The sequence below is a fragment of the Dermacentor albipictus genome, chromosome 5 (genome assembly GCF_038994185.2).
Source record: "Dermacentor albipictus isolate Rhodes 1998 colony chromosome 5, USDA_Dalb.pri_finalv2, whole genome shotgun sequence".
Taxonomy (NCBI): domain Eukaryota; kingdom Metazoa; phylum Arthropoda; class Arachnida; order Ixodida; family Ixodidae; genus Dermacentor; species Dermacentor albipictus.
This window is the reverse complement of record NC_091825.1, coordinates 115,241,678-115,261,862: the sequence shown is the minus strand read 5'-3', so window position 1 is coordinate 115,261,862 and position 20,185 is coordinate 115,241,678. Positions and strand designations below refer to the sequence as shown.

Genomic DNA, 20,185 nt, shown 5'->3' with positions numbered 1-20,185 from the left:
AACTAGTCTCTGCTCAAATCTGGTCTCTAACCAGCCAGCGTTTGTACGACAGATTTGTACGACGGTTGCTCACTAGCGATGGATCAGGGGTTACGTGGTTTGGAACTGCAGAGCACGCGGTTAAGGACTCTCTTAACGCGAAAGCGTTAAGGAGCTTGTGTCGCAGAAATGCCGGTGTCGGCTGCGTTGGCCGTGAGCGAAAATTCCCGGAATGCAATTCATAAATAAAAGCAACTTGCAAGATGGGCTGGGTGGGAATCGAACCAGGGTCTCCGGAGTGTGAGACGGAGACTCTAGCTATCACTCGGCCATGAGTTCGATGGTTCAAAGCAGGACAAAAGCGCCTCTAGTGAATGCGGTGTTGCCTCAGAAACGTGCCGTACAAAGTTATACTGCGGTGTATATCGGCAATTATGAGCATGTAAATTACAGAAGTCGCAGTTAAACGAGCAGCGAAGTACGTTTCCGCTGCATTCTGCGCTTGGCGCACGTTAAGAGCCATCTTGCGGCAAGCAGAGAAGATCCCCTCCTCGCAATGTACGGCGCTGCCTCGACAGGTGGCGCGCCACTCGCCCGCTTCTCCCCTTCGTCTCGTCAAGAGCATGCCGAGCGAATGAGTGGGCGGTGCGAACGGGGTGCCATAACGCTATCGCGTTCCACTCTTGAAGGCGAAGCTTAAGCGTCCTCCAATTTTTTTCCCCGGCCGCGGCGGTCACGTTACAACGGAGGCGGAATTCGAGCACAGTCGGGTTAGGTTTAGGTGCAAGCCAAAGAAACCCGGGCTGTCAATAGTATACTGCGGCACTACATATTTCATAACCCAAACTGCAGCTCCTGAACGTCTCGTCTCGAATTACCTCCGACGCACACAACCGTCATGTTGAGGCCCTGTAGTGAAGTTTGGAGGGCTGTACGGTTATGTGCATCCTGTTTGAAACTTTGAAACTAGGTAGTGGAACCTGCCACAAAGTCCCCTTATTCTCAATTATAGGTTCTTATAGCTTTCGCTGAGGAAGTGTCCACGTAAAGTAAAATTGTTTTGACCAAAACATTTAGAATTCTCATTGCGATATGAGCCGATGCTACAGGAGAGGGCGAATTAACGAGACCGCATTAATAATTACGTCATCAGCCCCTGAGCTTAAGAAAAAGGAAATGGACATGATAAGGTTATGCACCTACAGCAACGCTATATAGGGCCAAGTTATAGACACTAACCGTTCCGCTAGGCGTAGCAGCTACCGCTATACGTAGCAATATTACAGTAATAGCGCTTCAAGTTCACGTTTTGAAAGGTTAGGCGTAGAAAACGCGAACACAAGAGCAACCTAAACAGCAACACACATGCCTTCGCAAACGCAGAGCCGTTTACAACATGGCCGTGCTTCAAGCTGTCCCTCGACAGCACTGACTTTCAGCTCCTAAGCGTACTTTCAACCCTATGCGTACTTTCAACTCCTAAGCGTACTTTCAACCCATAAGCGTACTTTCAACCCCTAAGCGTACTTTCAACTCCTAAGCGTACTTGCAATTCCTAAGCGTACTTCCAACCCCTAAGCATACGCTGTAACCTTGCGGCTCCTTTCCTTTGCAGACCTACCAGTACGGCTACGAAGTGGGTTCCGCACCCTCGTCGATGCTGGATGCGAGCGCCAAAGAGTCGAGTGCCATCGCACTTGGACGGTATCCTGTGAAGGACAGCGTCGCAGGAAACCAGCAGGTATATGCAACTAGCTGTTAGCTTCGTCGTGCGCTTCGTCTGGGTCAGTAACCGCGTTTACACGAATGTGACTCGACAATGAGTAGAGCGCGCGCCAATCTTTTGGTGCTACGGGCCGAGTTGCAAAGTGAAAGCCGTGGAGCGGGCCGGTGTAGCGGGCGGAAGAGGAGAGAGAAAGAGAGAACGAAATAGACTATACGGACAGGGTGGCTGCAGGAGCGAGAGAAACAACAACCAAATGGCTTGCGCAGAACAATACGTGCAATACAAACGCAACAATGCGTACGCCACACAAATTGTAACTATTGCAAGTCTATTAGGCCAACTGCGTATGATAAGGTGCCGATAAACAAAAGGGGTAATGGGACGGTATTTTGTTGCGTTGGCGGCCCAGTGGCTGCTGGCCCCTCGTACATAAAGCGCGGCATTTGTACGCGCATCACTTTTACTCAACAATTACCAAGCTCGTTCGTTAGGCGGCGAACCAATACCTGATAAGCTTCCTGAATTAATTTTATTTGGGTAAATTATTGAACCCGGTATTTTAAAATCAAGGTCTGGGGTTTTACGAGCCAAAACCGCGATGTGATTATGACGCACGCCGTAGTGGGGGGCGCCGGATCAATTTTGACCACGTAGGGTTCTTTGACGGGCGCCCAGCAGTGCACGGCGCACGGACGTTTTTGTATTTCGCCACCACCGAAATGCGCGCCGCCGCGGCCGGGATACGAACCCGCGCCCTCGGGCCTAGCAGCGCAACGCCAAAGCCACTGCGCCGCCACGGCGGGTGACCCACCCAGTATGTTAAATTTCTTGATCTATAGTCTAGTTGGAGTGCTAACGAGTTAAGATAGGTACGAGAACCGAGAATGTATACAAAGTCCCGACTTTCAATGCCCAGATTGAGTTGAAAGTCAAGGCTCCGAATCACGTCTTTTTGTTGTTGTTGTTGTTGTTGTTGTGCCCTTATATCGACGACGGCCTGCTGAATTCCTGGCACCCAAATACGAGAAATATGAACAGTATGACCCACTGAAAAAGAGAACACCAGCTTATTGCTGACAAAATTTGACACGAAGGCCTACCGAATATATGTTTGTACTTATAGCTTCCTACCTGTCGCTTCATACTGTTACGTGATAGTCTAACAGGTAGGAGACAATGCCACAGGATGGAGGTCAGAACACAGTTGATGGTTTTGGCGATGTTGTGGTAGTGGTGGTGGGTGGTGGTGATGATGATAATGATGATAATGTGCCTTCAAGATATGTCACCTACCCACAGCGGGAGATGGGCCAAGAATTAGGAGGTGGGGGGGGGGGGATGTTGAACTCACTGACATGTATAGGAACGAATAGATAAATAATATAGTTGATAATTAGTAGTAAAGTACTTCGTCGTCTTCAGTCCGGTGGCGCTAACCTTGTGGTCGGGTGTAACGTAGCTATATCGTACACGTTTTTTCCGATAGAGTTGAAGTGTTCCTATTTGCCACCGTATGATTTAGACGTTCCTTTTGACAGTCATCATGCCGTGTGTATAAGTGACGTGAACCATACCAATAAATTATTTATTGTGGCTATTGATCAACTCGCAGGTCGAAGACGTGTCGGGACCTTCTGCCTCTGCCTTCAGGGCAGGCCTAGTCTCCGATTCCGCGCTACGAGTCGAACAGGGGCGGAGCAGCCAGGTCTTCTTCGAACCCAAGACGCCGGAGAAGGAAGAGGAATCTTCTTTAGTCACCAGCTACGAGATACCGCGCGCCTCTGCCATACCCGTGCCCAAGAAGAGCGAAGAAGACACCAGCTCTGGCGCAGAGCAAGGTGGGACGGTGTTCAGCCAGCCCAACAAGAACGAAAGGAGAATCGTGGTCACGTCAAAGGGATCTCTGCCCATCACACAACGCCAGCAGAAACGCGTGAGCCAAGCACAGAAGAGCGAAACTACACAGGAGAGGCCAAAGACATACCACGCGAGAACGTTCCCCAAGCCTCAGAGGACGCCCCAGTACCGGCCCACGTCGCGACCGCAGTACAAGCACAGGACAACGTTGCATCCGACACCGGCGTCTGTCGTCGACTACGAATCGAAGCAGGCGAGCACAGAGCAGTCGGCCCAGGGTGTAAGCCAGGCAAGTCAAGTTGCGCATCAGAGCCCGTCGACCGCGAGTCTCACCAGTCAGGAGACCTTCAAGCAGGAGCAAAGGGCCGGTTACGAGAAGCGGCCGCAGCTGACGCAGAGGCCGAGGACGGGCAACACGTACGAAATACGGACGCCACATTCCACTCAGTACGTGAGCATCGGAGGCGACGCTGCAGAGAAAGCGGCCGCCAGGTACCAGCACTACCAAGACCAGCACCAACAGCAACAGAACCAAGAGCAGCAGCAGACGCCTCCGTCAACAGCTAGCGTCTACAACTCTTACGACTCCTCGTCGTACCAGAGCACAACACCGGTGCAATCGGACCAAACGAACAAGGACGCTGGTTACTCTACAGCCGCCCAGCAAGATACGTATGCCAACCAGGGGTACAGACCGCAAGACATCAGGAGCGTGACCGTAGGAGCATCAGCCCAGGTGTCAGACTACAGCCAAGGGACTGCCACGCAAAAGAATGAGCAGGGGCAGCATGATTACCACCGTGGCACTGCTTACCCAGCACGAGTGAGTGACGCAACCCAAAGGAGCCCGACGCAACCGAGCTCGACACTGTCGTTCAAACAGGGCTATCTCTCTTCCAAAAAGGGAGGCACAACGCAAGCGCAGCAGTCATCTCGTGAAAACTACCACCACCAACAGCGGCAGCACCTCCAGCAGCGGCAGCGGCAGCAGCAGCAGCGGCAGCAGCACCAGCACCAGCAGCAGCAGCAACAGCAGCAGCGACAGCACCAGCAGCAGCAGCAACAGCAGCAACAGCAGCACCAGCAACAGCAGCAACAGCAGCAGCAGCAACACCAGCAACAGCAGCAGCAGCAACACCAGCAACAGCAACACCAGCAACAGCAACACCAGCAACAGCAGCAGCAGCAGCAGCAGCAACACCAACAACAACAAACCTACCAACGAAACCAGCATAACTCCGGTTCTTACGACAGTCAAGAGGGATCTCAGCAAGCGAGAACGCCCGCGTATGACTCGCGGTACCAGACGACTTCTAAGCAACCGAGGACGCAGACAACCTTGTACAAGTACCACCGGGGAACCTACCAGCAGGATAGAACGCAGCAAGGGGACGATGGACAGGGGCCGTTTTCTCCCATAGATTACAGCCGCCAAGGTAATCACGGCCCAAACACGCAGGGTATAACGACGCCTTCGCATCGCCCCTTCGCTCCGCACCAGCAACAGCACTACGGGCAAGCTCACTCATTAGGAAAAACGACGACAAGATCTAACACCGCGTCCGGACAGCCCGAACCGCAGTACTCGAAGCCTGCCTTACCGCCTCTTCGCAGTAGCTTCCGCGCTACACCGAAGCCGGACAATCAACAAGGAGGCGGGCAGCTGCCGTTGCCTCCCCCAGAACCAACACCACCTCCGCAGGACGCTCAGGTACTCCTGGTCGAAATCAACAACCCTCAAGCGCAGGTCTATGGGCAGCAACTCAAGGCCGTACATCGGCATCAGCAGCAACAACAGCAGCAGCAACATCAACAACAGCAGCAAGAGCAACAACAGCAACAGCAGCAACAACAACAACAACTGCAGCAGCAACAACAGCAGCAGCAGAACAACTTGCTTCAGCATCACCACCTGGCCGAACTGCTGGCCAGCCACCAGAAGATTCCACTGATGCAGCCACTACACTTCCTGGGAGCCGCAGGCCCGAACCAGCCGTTACGCGTTCCCATCATCGAGGTGGCATCTCCCCTCCTGGCCGCAGGTAACCTCCAGCAACAGGGACCGCACCTTCACAACCTAAGACAGGAGATCCAACGACAGCTTCAGCAGCTCAACCAACCCCACCAACAGCCGTTCTTGTTCGGTCAGCCGCAGGACGCCATCCAACAGATGCTCAAGTCGCACCAGCTGTACGTGCCGCAGAACCAGGGCATTCAGAAGGTCATCACGCAGGGACCCGTGCCAATCGAGCTGAAGGTCGAGCCACTGTTTGACGTGAACCACAAGGGAACGGGAGACGGCGACGGTATCAAGGACGTGCGCATACAAGCGTTGAAGCCGATTCCCCTGCCTGCATCACCGGTCGGGCATGGTCCTCATGGAGGGTCGAACGACATACCCTTCGAAGTTAACATGCTCGTGGACGCGGCCAAGAAGGCGATCATGTCGGCGGGCGGCTTTCCGAAGCCAGAAGTGATCGTCGTGGATGGAAGTCAGGTGAGAGAAAGAGAGAGACAAAACATGTTTACTGAGCAGTTTAGCATACATGGGGTGGATCCTAATTTCAGATGAGATGCACTGCAGAGTGCGACGCTGTGAATTCTGATCGGATAGGTAGGTTGGTTGTCCAGTAATGTGGTTTTTTCATAGTATACAGACGCTCTAGTGAACTTGTTCTGCGAGAAAAAGATGATCCTTAGCCCTCTTTCAAGCTTTTCCAAGTGCGCAAACCACCATTTGAGTCAGAAATAATGCATGGTGGATTCCGATGGACGCAACAAGTGCCGCACATCAATCTCCAGCGCTTGCGTCTAGTCGTCGTATTTATTTTGCCTTAGTGCTGAGTCCACTATACATTCCGAAACTATGCAACAACTAGTCCGCTTGTCTTTCTTGACAGCCGAATGCGCTGCGTAGTTATCATTTCGGTTACGATCGGTGTGCTTGCGTTGCGCGCCATATGTTTGTCTCTCCTATCTAAATGAAATCGCAAAACACGTTGCCTGGTACAAGATTCCGCACCTGGACTGCGCTAAAAATTACGAAAACATTGAACTTTATCGCTGCTTGAAGCACCTCCTCATTTAAACTGAAACTATGGGTAACAATTCCTTATTGTCATGGTCAATCCCCTGGTCACTAAACTTGCTATTAAAATTCAGCGAGTGCCGTGTTACTGTTAAGCTCAGGACATCTTTTTGTACGTTAACTGGACAGAGAGGAACCGTTCCGAGAATTCGGGCAAGAATAACTCTTATTCGGCTATGTTCTCCCATCCGCCGCGTCTCACACAGGGCGGCCAGATGCCCGAAAACGTCCTGCGAGCCGTGCAACAGATACTCAACGAAGAGCACGCCGCTCGCAGCGAGGCCGGTCGCCAGCCGAAGGGCTCGTCCTCGCAACACTCGCAGCAGAAGAGCCACGCCGAGCAGGCGTTTCCGGCCGCGGCCAGCGTCAAGCTCAACGACAAGCTGAACGTCCAGGTGGCCGGACTGCTGGTGGACAGCCACAGCCTCCAGAGCGTCTTCCCCAAGAACCTCATCCACGGCACGGGCAGCTCCAAGCTGCGCTACAACGAGCCGGTCAACGTGCACATTCCCGTGAGCGACCTCCCGCCGCGGCCTGCCGTAGACGTGCGCATCAGGGGCCCCGACGGGAAAGTTTCGCAAGTGCTCGTCCCGCTCCACGATGCGGTGAGTCGTGTTTTGCTCGGACTGTGTTTCCTTTCTGTGACGGGTTTCCTCGATCAACTCTATATACGTGCGGCTATAAAGGGACAAGGAACTCCCGCGGATCTTCGTTCCTGCGGTATCGGGCCCCGTGTTGTCAACGGCTGAAGCTACGCAACAATTATACACCTGCTTGCTTCTTAAAGTATACGACAAGTCCCAGATATAGCGTTTCACGTACGGTGGTGATGCGGAACACGTCCGAGCGTCAACAGTGTCGCTTCCCGAACGCGATGCGCTCAATACCCCGCTGGCTATATATAGGGCTTCTCTCTTGGTTCTGCTGGTGATATAATCCACGGTGCAAGTCTATTAAAAAAGAGATGGACGCGATACATCTTGAACGTAACCGCGTTTCCCGGAACGTCGAATGTGTTCCGGGGCAATCTATATTTCTACCTCCTGAAATTCGCGTTGACTATGTTTGTGTTCCTTCCCGTGGCAGCGCTTCTTTCGGAGCAACAATTTTGCAGAATGCAAGGAGACCAAGTCAGCTAAAGGTATACCTTCCCAGTTCAGTTACTTTGAGCACTGAATTGGACTTTTAGAGGTCGAAGGAGCGGTTGTATTTAGCGGAGCGTTGTCTTCTATTTCCGTTAATCGTGGATATAAAGGCTGATGCTGTAACCACGTGCCTCTTCAGTACGAGCACTTCACGGGTATTGTAGCACTGCAGAGGTAAACACTTGAGCACTACGTACTCAAAGAAGAACGAGGACAAAAGAAATAGCTTCTACTGACTCACTATTAAAATGAGAGAGAAAAAAAGCACTGACTTTAACAGCAAGCTTTAGTTCGGGGCCAATTACAATTTTCGCCTTCAAATACAAGTGAAACTTACAAATGGTCGCTGTTGTGCAGTTTTATGAGGCAACCGCAGGATCAATTTGAATGCAATTTGTCGAATTTCATATAGAAAGTAAAATTCTAGCGATTCTAAGAAGCAAAATTCTGATTTACGACCTTGATTTACTTTACAGAAATTGCCGAAAATTGGCAAGTTTAAAAAAAATATAAGAACAAAGGTAACAAATCTTTAACTCTGCACCAAAAGCAGATATCGAAGTTCTATAAACTGCATCTGTTAGAGCACCTCAAGTGGACAAATGTGACATAATAATGTACAGTTTACGTGAAGTTGTAACAATGTTTACGAAGGTTTCGCAATAGTTTTAATCGCAAATAAATGATATACTTGACAGCGTTGTATAATACATCTATTTTGCGCGCTTTAGGCGTATTATTACGCGCAGTTTACAACGGGATGACGTCACTTTTTTAATGCGGGGTTACTGAGTTTATACTTATTACTCGTGATTTCAGAGATTTTGCGATTTTCAAAAAAAAATTTGTGAAAGCATTTATGACTTAAATAAAAAGTTACTCTTTCTGAAGTGACTACAGTTTAACGTTTCATGTTAAATCCAACAAATCTCATCGAAATTAGTGCATTGGTTACAGAGAAAAACGATGTCTCCGTTACCATGTATTTAGATAGGAGCTCCCAAGAACGCTTCAGTGGGACCCGCGTGCCCAATGAGCATGTCAGGAAGTCGGCTTCTCCTAGCACGAAAATCATTCCTAGCCGTACATCAGATACGTCTGCAGCCCTAGCTGTCCAGGCTGAGAGTCGCGTGTCATAAGCTTGGCATAGAAAGATCGCTTCTGCTTGCCTATTCATGCCACAAACATGCATTCTTAGCGAGTCTACAGGCATGCGCAATCGTCATCAAATGTACCTTGCGGAAAAGCGCACTATCAGAATTTTGCACAATGCGGATGTCAGCTTCCTTCGTATACCAGCATCACTATAGGCTACGAATGTGCGCCGAGCACTTGCACACGTTGCAGTACACTGCAACGCACGGCAACACTGCTACTGACAATTTACTCGAAGAATTTTCCGCAGGATGTAACGAGAAAAGAACATAAAAGAAGCACGTGCAGCTCTGCATTGTGCAGAAACTGCGGCAGCGTCTCTGCAGAGCTTTGCCTGCTGTCCCCCAACGGTAGCTGTCCGGTACATCCGGCTTCAATTCCACTTTTCAAAGCAGCTACAGCTTGGTTACACAAGTTCCAGGGCGTAGCCAAAGCGGGTGTCAAGCAAGCTGCCGTTGTCGCATAAGCCGAACGCTTGGAAAATGTTCTTTAGTAGACCGGCAGTCGATCGCAATGCCCATGTGACGGAGGGCGTCATGGCCCGCTCGAGCAGCAGTTTCGAAGTACCCTGCCACTCTTATCGTTGTCGTCTGCTTCTTTCTTTCCTTTGCAGAACAAGTTGGCGGCGTTGGCCAAAGAAGCCGGCGGCGGCAACAACTTCGCTGGCTCGGCCTTTCCGGCGAACCTTTTCCAGGGCGTGCAGAACTTTGGTCGCGGCGGGGGCGGGCACCAGGGTCAGAAGGAGGGTCTGCTTCTGGGCGGTTCGGCCCAGCAGCCCGCGTTCGGCATCGGACCCGTCCGGTTGGGCGAGAAAGTGAGCCTCGTGGACGGCGCCGGCGGGACGCTGCAGATCGCCGACCTGCCGCAGTTTGACCCTGCGGCCCTGGCGGCGGCGGCAACGGACATGATCCAGTTCAGGCCTCTTTGAACTTCTGCGTGCCGTTGCGATCTGTGAAGCCATTTCCTTGGAGGAGCAGACGAGAGAAGCCAGGGCGTAACTCACGCCACAAGCCGCAGACCATCCTGGCTAAGGAACGGATTTACACTTCGGTCGCTGGCCAACGTTTTCAAAGTCCGTGAGGGTTCGTTGCTTACGTGACGAGGAACAGAGCTTGTTCACAAATAGGGTAGCGGGAAGCATTTTGAGAGGAAGCTTTAGCTCGGGTGCTCCTATCTATATACATGTAGAAGGAGAATTCGCTTTTCTTGGCAACAACTGCACCAAATTTGGCGAGGTTTGTTGCATTTAAAGGAAAAACTCAAAATCCAGTGACTGTTGGCTTCAAATTTTCGATTTAGGCCGTCAATCTTTTATTAAAAGTTGGCAAAAATTGAAAATTTTCAGGACACGAAACCATCAAGTTTACAACTCTGTAACTCAGCAATGGAAAATGATATCACAATTCTGTGAATTGCATCTAATAGTACATATAAAGCGGACAAAATTGATTTGTTACACAATAATCCAAACAAAAAGATTACTTGTATGGAAATACAGCTTTTGCAGAACTCTTGTACATAACGTAACAAATTCACGGAAAATGTAAAATGACACGTCGAATTTGTCCGCTTTCATTCATCTAACAGATTCCGTTTACAGAACTGCGATGTCTGTTTTTGACGCAGAGCTATTGATTTGTAAACTTCGTGCTTCTACTTTTTTTCAGACTTGCGAATCTTTAAAAATCTTTCTATCAATATTCAAGCCCTGAATCAAAATTCCGCTTCCAACAGTCACTAGAATTTAACTTTCTCTCTCAAATGCAACAAATTTCATCAAAATCGGTTCAGGGGTTATTTCAGAAAAACGTTTTTGCGTTTTACATGTATTTGAATAGGCCGCCTTGGAGTTGAAATTTTCCTCTTAAGCAACATAAACAGAGCAAACGGTACCGGCACCTGACTTACTGCTGGCTTTTAATATGTGGTTCTTCAGAGGAAAAAATGCGGTACACCACAGCATAGTTCCTAATTAACAGCCATTGGTTACTTGGTGAAACCAGCAAGCAATGCCAAATGATCGCGTCGCGACAACTTGTTAGGTGGATGGTCTGTGACGGCAATATATATCCTACATAGTCGCGAACCCTCAAAAGCGGACGAAATTTCACAGTCTTTGACTGCTGGAGAACATTAAGTCGAGTCATACGTAAGGGGCCAGAAATGATCGATAAATAACATTCATGTCTATGAAACCACTAGCAGTGCTTAGCCTGAAGCCCTTGCTAAATTTATGAGCTTTATTGTCAACAGTGTCAAATGTATTTAGTCCTAACTATAACGGCGAAGCCAAATTTAAATTACGTAGACGTCAGAGAAAATGCATGTGCAATTCGTTCTCTGGCCGTCAGAAAATCTAGGGAATGCGAGCACGCGCTTTGTGTGGTTACGATAACTCACATGCGCAAACTCGGACCCTTTACAGAAGCGGAGTTGTTAACTAGCGGGTTTATCAATTCCGCATAAGCTGTTAAAGAACATGCACAAATCACTAGGCGGAGAATATAATAAAATCCTCACAGGATTTGAAGAAACGTTTATGTCAACGATATTGCGAAGCAATTACCAAACGGCGCTGAACGTTTTAAGGAAAGTGATAGTCCTTGGTAGTTTCGTCTGTTCCTCTAGAAGTGGCTTTTACAGGTCAGCCTAGCTCGCATTTACCACAGCTTATAGCGCGCATTGGCTCATGGTGGGATTCGGAAAGGCGTCTCCCTGTGTTCCCGGGGAAAAGCGTGCGAACAAACTCATTTCACTTTTTCCTCCAGTTCTGCGCTTAAATGAATCGTTCACTCGGCAGCTCTAGAGGCGTACTGGCTTGAGAGACATGTATCAGCGTATAGATTGGCGTACAGGATTGGTCAGGCATCTTGAAGCGGGGACCCGAAGTTTGTGAGATGGTTTGTGACGCGACCAGCGGCTGTTGGTGTTATGTTGTGCTTGAGTTGTTATCCTGTTATGTGAGCTGTATTATCACTTGAGTCGTCATGTATAAGTCGTCGCATACCAAGTTAATGGGTTGTCTGAGAGAAATTGTGCCCGTTTCTTGCGAGAAAGTAGTGAATGTTCCGATGTTTCTTCGTATAGTGGTCCGGGCGAAAGTTGTGAAGGATAGACCCTGCATTCATGCCATGTGTGATCGAATTTGTACGCAGCGTTCAGAAATTTCTTCTTCAAATGGCAGCTGGGCTGCTTTTACAATCTCTTTGTGTCTTTTCACGGGATGCTTTCAATCGGTGGTCTTAAGAGGACGAGCTTGAACAGATCCCGCACTAAATTCTTTTTTTTTTGTTCAGTCTGTTTAGTGCTTTATAGAAAAAGAGAAGGTAGAAAAAAAATGAACGCAGAATGAATACATATTTGATGCTAACGGTGAAGTTGTATCCAATGTAGAAAGGAAAGCAAGCTGTCAGCAAGGCTAACAACATAGTAGGCATATGATCTAGACGAGGTCAAGTTGTGACTTCTGAATAATTAATGGTTCATTTGGCCTTTTCCTTCAAAATTCAAAATTTATATCGTCCCGTCTGACGGTAGCAGAGGGTTCGGTTCGGGCAAAGTGCTCTTTTGTTATGATCGGTCACACGAATCAAGAGGCGTTTCCTGAGTGATTCGCTTCGCATAAAAAGAAGTGTTCTGATTCACCTACATAAACGAGTGGATACGAAAAGTGAGCCGCTCCCAAGCTGAAAGGACAGCATTGTAAATATCTCTTGTACATATACTTTCTTTTGTGCTCGTCCTGTGTTACTATGCGATCATTTTAGCAGTTCATAATAAAAAAAAAATCTCCGCTCATTCGTGCAATCAGCGATATCCTCCCGCGTCTTTCGTCTGTATTATGCGAAAACGAGTGTTTGAAGACTTTGTGCGGTTCCCAGTAACAACAGAGACACATTTAGACCACTTAAGCCTGGCACAGAGACGTTGTCAAGGTGCACATATGAGGAAAGTTAACGCACATGCGTGACAACTTCACGGAGCGTACGTGAGGCGTGCCTTCTCACGCAGCAGCATTTCTGTCACTCCCAGCTGTGACCGGGGATGAGTGTCATACAGTATATTTCTCACTTTGAGAGACGGCGCGTGAGACGCATTTGAGCCGTGACCTCCCAACGAGCGGCATTAAACAGACTCGCTGACGCAGCTCCTTGAATACGTTCGAATTACGTTCTACTTGATTTTCTATGTAACTTGAGCCTCGTGTCGCTAGTGAAGCCAGTTACACTTTAAACACAATACCTTTCTTGCAGGTGTACATTTTCGGAATTTAGAAGTAATCAGCGCTATTTATTTTATGGAATGATAACAGTCGCACGAGCTTCGGTGTTGGGTTCTATTGTGCCACGTTGCCTCTAGGTTGCGAGGTTGCAAACTTGCATCTGTGCTGGTAAAATTTACAGGGATGTGGCCTGACGTGAAGGTCCAAAATTTCCAAATTTGTGCGGACGTTACAATTTTTGAAGGTAAGTAGTGCTGATTACCTTTAAGTCACGTGACAGAGATAAAACTTTATTATGTTCTTGATGGGGTTCAGGGGTGGCGGGGGTCGGGAGACCAACCCCCAATCCCCCCCTTCCTCAGACGGCGGCCAGTCCTTGCTTTCTGGCGACGTCTTCGGCCATCCGGACGGCCCAGAGCCTGAATCCGCTCCTTTACGTAAAGCATATCGTGTTTATAGTGCAGCAAATGAGTCTACGGTATTTGAAACGAAACCCCGTGGCAGAAGCAGTTACGATGTGAATTTGCTTAGATCATTTGCGCAGTGAGATAAGGTGTGTTCAGTTGCACCGCCGACGTAAGAGCGGGGAAATGCTTCAGTCCGAAGCGGCAAGAGGCCCTCTTTCTGGCGGAATCACTTTCGGAGAGATCGTTTTCCGCGCTGGCTGGCTTAAACCCGAGCGGAATATTACGTACATGAGTAAAAAAAAGTTTGTGGACGGGTAGAGTTCTTCTCAGTTTGTTTTCACGTCTCCCTCGGGTGCATTTGACCGTGGAGTTTCCCACAAAAAATTACTAGACAAAGCTTTGGTGCTAGGGTCCACGGAAGCTGCAAGCTCGATGGTTCGGACAGCATGGGAATGATGGTCAGCACGTTGCATTTGCCTAATCTTCGTTCTTCTCGCTTGTAAAGGCTTTTGTGACTTTGGAAATTGATCATTTGTAACAAAATATGGCGTTGCAAAGTGCAACTATTTGCAGTGCTTATGCAAGCGCGCAGAGCCTTATCGCCTCTGGGGTTTAGAAAGATGGGATTGCTTCAAAGTTTGGGCCAATAAAGGCAGGTAAACCGCAGTAAACGAAACCGCAAGGACGTCTGAAGCCACAAGCTCAAAGATTAGACAAATCCGTCTACTAGCCGTATCATTTCCATGGTATCTGAACTATCGCAGAGCCACACTTCCTTCTGGTAACTTTTGTAAGAAAATCTATAAATTTTACGCTTTCTTCCAAAAGGGTCGTCAAGTGCTGAGAGAGAGAGAGAGGGGGGGGGGAGATGGAGAGGCAGGCAAGTGAACAAGACTTTGTCCGGTTTGCTACCTAAATCATGGCGAGTGGATGGGATGAGCAAGAGAGAAAGAAGACAGAAATTCAGATAAGTCAGCTCGGAACGCTTCAAGCGCAGTGGGAATCGAGAGCAGTAAATCCCTAACGCAACAATATGAATATGAATGCCAAAATTGTTTTCATGACGCCATAGTTGCTAAACCCACATCAAACTAAATGTTCAACGGAAACGATGCTAGTTTCAGATTCGAATTCGCAGATCACTAGCACGTGAATTTTTCTACCGATAGGCAGGCTTCACTGCGAATGGACCGTTTCTCGTTTACGTTGAAGGCAAGTCCGAACATCTGCATCGCGAAATATGGATTATGTTTAGAAAGAAACATACGAAATGGCTAATTATATATTATTTTGCAAGTATTTATGTTTACAGGCAAGCGAGATGCCCTGTAAATCAGTTTCGTCGTGGCACTCGGAGATTAACTTTAAGCACCACCGCATAGAAGTTTTGTGAGGAGAAATTATAGCTTCTAGAAGGTTTTCTTAAAACAAGTCGAAGGCACGTTTTAAGCCAAAGAGGGCGACATTCATTGAAATCCACGCACTGCCCGTAATTTCCGTGCTGGTGGCACATGCAGTTGCCATCACCAAATTGTAGTCGAAATACCTCAGTGCCATGCATCACGACACATTGAACCAAATGGAAGCAGAAAATTTGACGATGTTTGCGGTGCGACCAGAAACTGCGCTGCTTGCTTCATCACACGCAACGTGAGCATACGTAGGACCTCTTCGGGTGAAGAAACAGTGAATACGGGTTGAGGGTGACCATAGATCTGTGAACGTAGACGAAGGCACTGCTAAACGAGTCCGCAAAATCTAGGGCACTGTCGTGGAGAGAAAGTCGCTTTCGCGACTCTAATCTCCGCCGGCACGAAAAAAGAAAGGCAGAGCACTCGCATGAAGATTGAGGTCTGAATTCAACAGCGGCGAAAAAGTACGCAAGAAACCCTCCCAGTGTGAAGCCGACGCCATAGAACCTTACCACAGTTTCGACAAGAACATTGGCCACGATGAAGAAAAGTCCACGTTGTCGAAACGCGAGCTCGAGGTTCAGACGTGCCCCGATTCGTCCACTGTTAAACGTCGTGAAGACGTTTGTAAACGACTTATACATGACTTACGAAAAGTTGCATTATGCTAGAGAGAGAGAGAGAGCGCGAGAATGCGTACGGTCAAAGAGCCCACGATTTCCTCTCCGACATTGATTCCGCCGGCATCTTTCCTCAGAGCCGATTTGTGTTTGGCTATTTCTCTAGAAGTCGCATCACATCACAACAGCGAGCTATAGTGACTTCTTAGGACAAGAATTCGTACTTCCGTAGGCTTCTTTTTAAAATTTTTTTTCTTGCAGATGTTTCCGACCAATTTCGCAAATCAAGTGTCATGATGCCTGATATCGGTGCAAGATGAATTTGCCGGTCACCTATGAAAGGCAGTGACTCATTTCAATGCACGTCGCGCTGCTTTTCAAATTTTTTGAAAGGGGTAGGGGAGGGCACACAGCTGCCAATAGAAATCAGTTAGCAAGATTCGAGTAGTTTGTGAACAAGCGCGAAAACATGAACTGACCTTCTTGATGTTAGTGAAGCTTAGTGTCGTTACTGTTAGAATTCTCAGTTGTTTAGATATATACGTTGATAAGAAAAGGTACACTCAAACATATATACTTTCGAGGCTTTGTCTGCTTCACGGCTAGAGTGGTGAAAGTTATTTTGACCCTTCTACAGCATTACTCGCCCCCAAAAACATTATCAAGGGATGGGGCAGGGGGTTCGTAGAAATGTGTCGAACTTTGAAACTTGAAGTCAACGAAGCGGGCTTGGTAACGTGGGTTAGTGATAGACGAGCGGCATTTGTGGTAGTGTTGACACGTGTTTGGGATGCCGGGCGCGACGGGAGGGGGGCCAAACTTTCGGTGCATATTCGCTTCCGTCCAGCAAGCCCGCTCTCTCCTTCACGGCATGCGGGTCTCTGACGGTCTGGCAAGCAGCCGTGCTGCGCGGCCAGCACTGTTGTAACTTATGTGTAACGATCTGCTGGTGCAAATAAAAATGTCTGAGATGGTGAAAACGAGGGGACGAATCACTCGTCCGTGTGTCACTGTGCCTGCTGAATTGCGCGCGACTTGCACGATTTGAAGCGGAAGATGTCCTTGACCGGTCGGTGAGTGAGCGATAGCTAGCAAGCCAACTCTTGCTCGAACGTCAAGCTCAGATATCATTAAACCATGTAGCTTCGTACCACCTCGGCCATGAGCAACATGCATCCTGGCCAGAGATGGTAACCGACAGCACTGAAGCCAAAAAACCTGCAGCCAGTCATCAGTCTTGCGTACGTATGATCACATTTTCTACTTCACCGTTTCCTGTTCAGCGATGGCGGACAAACCTTCCTCAACCAATCGACTCCAGCATATCTGTGGCTTAAGAACAAAATGAATAGTACGTGTGTCTGCAAACCTACACGGCTGCAGACAAAGTCTAAAAGGTACAATCCTGCCGTTTAAGCTATATCCAACGGCGAGGGTGGCTTTGTGGAGAAGCGCCGTGTGTTCAGTAGGGGCGCCTGCAATAGTCGACGTTCGCAGGTACGTTGCAACGTATTGAAGAAGGCGCCCTTAGTCATATGGCACACCCCCTTATATAGCTCTGCGCTTTACCAAAACAGGCTGCGCAGTCACATGACAGGTTCGCTTGCTGATGAGGCCAAAGTAAGAGCCTGCGCACATTTCTGGATCAGAGCTATATTTAGGCGACTACTATACTTTACCGCTTGCGTTGTTTGCCCTCTGAACGAATAAAAATCTCGCGTAACAATAATAAAATATCGAACCCCACATCTCTCTGAAGGCAGGAACACAACGACGATGATCTATGGAGTTATTGGCACAAATGTTGTCTATGTATGGCCATATAGAGCGCCAAAGCAATGGTGATTGGGCAGCTCAAAACTAATATTAATAAAGAAATCAGTGGTAAAATAAAGTGACATAAAAACGCTGGTGCATTCGCCGCAAGATCGAGCGGCAGGTGGCAGCACCGTCGCTGCGTTAGTGTGGCTAGGCGGTTTGCGGCAAGCATTGAAATGTACGCAGCGCCACCTCGCTGCGAGCGATATGGCCCGATTCTCTTGTAATGAAGAGCGCCGACTGCGTTAAATTGATCATATATTGCCCCCTAGTGACACACTTTCGCATTACATGCGCAGGACATACTTATTTACATGAAAGAAGCGCAATTGGTGATGGAACGGGAGAAGGGCACTCCTACAATGCAGTTTATGTCGGCACTATTTTGGTGCTTCTTCTACGTATTTGGCTTGTGTTCCGCCTACTCCTAATATTGTTGCCCAACTGAAATAATGCCGCATTCCCTGCTATCCTTGCACTGGTTACAAAAGAAGCCTGCACTCCAGTACAGTGAAGGTACAGAACCAAGGTGATGGACACTGATATTTTCTGAAAAATGGCTTATAGCCACTTCGGCGTATTGGCCAAGAGGAACGTAGTGTTCTTAACAAAAATATAACCAAAATAAAACAGAATATCAGCGTGATTTCACCACTCCACACTCTTTCCTGTCTCTCTCTCTCTTCTATCTTCTTTAACCACTGTGAAATGTAGCCAGCTACTATAACTCACTTAACAAGCTGCGCCACTATGAGCGACAGCACGTTAGTAAAATCACCAGGTTGCTTCAAACACAGTAATACTGAACCCTGCGCAGAGTAAAAAAAAATCCGGAAGAAACCATATATGGATGACTGTCGACGTTAATTCGATTAGCATTGAAGCAAAGTACCGCGACACACTGCCAGCGCCGAGACGTGTCTTGTATGAGGCGTGTACTGCAGCCGCGCTCCTCTATCGCGCTTCACTCTGTACACGTTGCGCCATCTATCGGTGCCGCCGCAAAGTCTGCGCATGGCGCGTGTCTGGGTATGTGTGACGGGGGTTCGGTTCCTGCCAGCACTGGAAAAGCTTCAAAGGATTTCTTTTTTTTGTCATTGAAGTCCGGTATACATACCCAGTTGTGCGTACCAGCGACTCGAGGTGACTTTAAATAGTTTCACTGAAGAACGGCACATATCCAGTGACATGTACACGCTGTGGATCAAGTCGGCGTGGAAGAAAAACGGTTGGAGGCCAGAACACGTACCGGGAAGTATCCCAAGAATGCTAATCGCATTAACACCTGTCAATTAAGCACGACGCTGCCCTTGTAAGGTTAAGGGCCGGACAACGTTGCAAAAGAGTTACAATAGTATTAGGGCTAAAATAATTTTTTTATTTATGATAATTGCAGCTGCCCTTCTTCAAGCTAACAGCGTCACATTAAGGAGCGAAAGGAAATGTATAAGCCGCCTTTCAAATCAGTCTTATGACGTCTTGCGTATGGAGACTGCCGTGTCGCACATTCTCCTCATGCAATACTATATTTTAGCTTTCCTTTTGTACCAGAGAATGAAAGCTCGAAAGCTTCACAATTTACTTGCTAAGGGAAGCGTATTTTCCGTACAGCAGAATAAGAACCAAACACCTCAGGCGCAGCAAAGGCTGGTCGCGTAACCACTAAGCGACAATCACGCAATTATACTCGTAAGACCAAGTGTATCGTGCGACATGATATCAATTTCCTTAAGATTTGTTTGTTTTTTCTGCTGCGGATGGGTCGTCACACCGCCTCATTCATGTCTCGTGGTGTCACAAAGATTGCGGAATGACCAACAAATCGCGACAAGGCGTCAATAAAGCGCGCGGTATTCCCGTTTCGTTACCATCGCCTAATGTTTCTTTCTTTTTAACGAGGTCAAATGTTTTCGCAGTCGAAGCACAAATCGGCAATACAAATTAAAATGGTTGTGGCGAATGGAGGGGGCGATGATCACACACCCCCGCGCGAGACACGGGTTGTCGCTTATCTTACTACAGCTTCAAACCCGGAAGCCCAAGCTGAAATGCTCCTGTACATCGTAAGAAAACGAAGAACAGCGTTTACGACTGCGCTACCGCCACGAACCAGGCAGACTTTAAAGCATATGCTTGCCGTGCAAGCACGTGTAAACACAAGTTTACATGTGTGTTTACACGTACGGTTGTGCCGTGTTTACACGTGCTTGCACGTGTAAACACAGCACAACGTGTCGTCTGCTGTGTAAACACAGCAGACGACACGCTGCGCAATCCATAATTATCGCCTCCGAGATTACACGGGCGCACCTTTAAGATCTTGGGCGGCGCGACACTCTATGCCAGGTTCGGCTAGTGTACGATAGAGGGCGACTCTGCTTGATTTCGCAGCCAATAGCGCCACGTCAAAAAAAAAAAAGGCCAATATATATCTTTACAAAAGCATTCTTGGAGACAAAATGCGTATGTCTCATGGTTCAAATCACTACAATGGTGGCAAAGGATTCCCCCATCGGCCCTCGTCTCGGAAGCTGGAGAGGCCCAGTGCCACGTTAAACGTTGCGCTTCGTCAGTCGCTGTCACATCTAAAGATGCAGGACTGGGGTTAGTCAGACGTTTAAAGGATGCAATGGTATGAGAATGGGGTTCCTCAACTGGCTTGATGCAGCGTTGAACGCAGGCACACATTTCCCGGCCGCTCAGTTTGTGCACTGCCATTGCCATGGTGCACTGCAGCTTCTTTTTTGAGGCGCGAA

At 48.4% G+C, this 20,185-nt stretch overlaps 1 protein-coding gene across 1 annotated transcript in view; it reads left to right on the top strand.

The window, feature by feature from the left end:
- The window catches only part of LOC135920516 (uncharacterized), a 53,204-nt gene extending 36,628 nt beyond the window's left edge, over positions 1 to 16,576 (top strand). The window contains exons 3-6 of the mRNA XM_065454813.1: positions 1,595 to 1,720; positions 3,318 to 6,059; positions 6,857 to 7,255; positions 9,564 to 16,576. Coding sequence (XP_065310885.1) covers positions 1,595 to 1,720; positions 3,318 to 6,059; positions 6,857 to 7,255; positions 9,564 to 9,878 — 3,582 coding nt within the window. The 3' untranslated portion in view covers positions 9,879 to 16,576. The remainder of the gene's footprint in view (positions 1 to 1,594; positions 1,721 to 3,317; positions 6,060 to 6,856; positions 7,256 to 9,563) is intronic.
- The last annotated feature ends 3,609 nt before the right edge of the window (positions 16,577 to 20,185 follow it).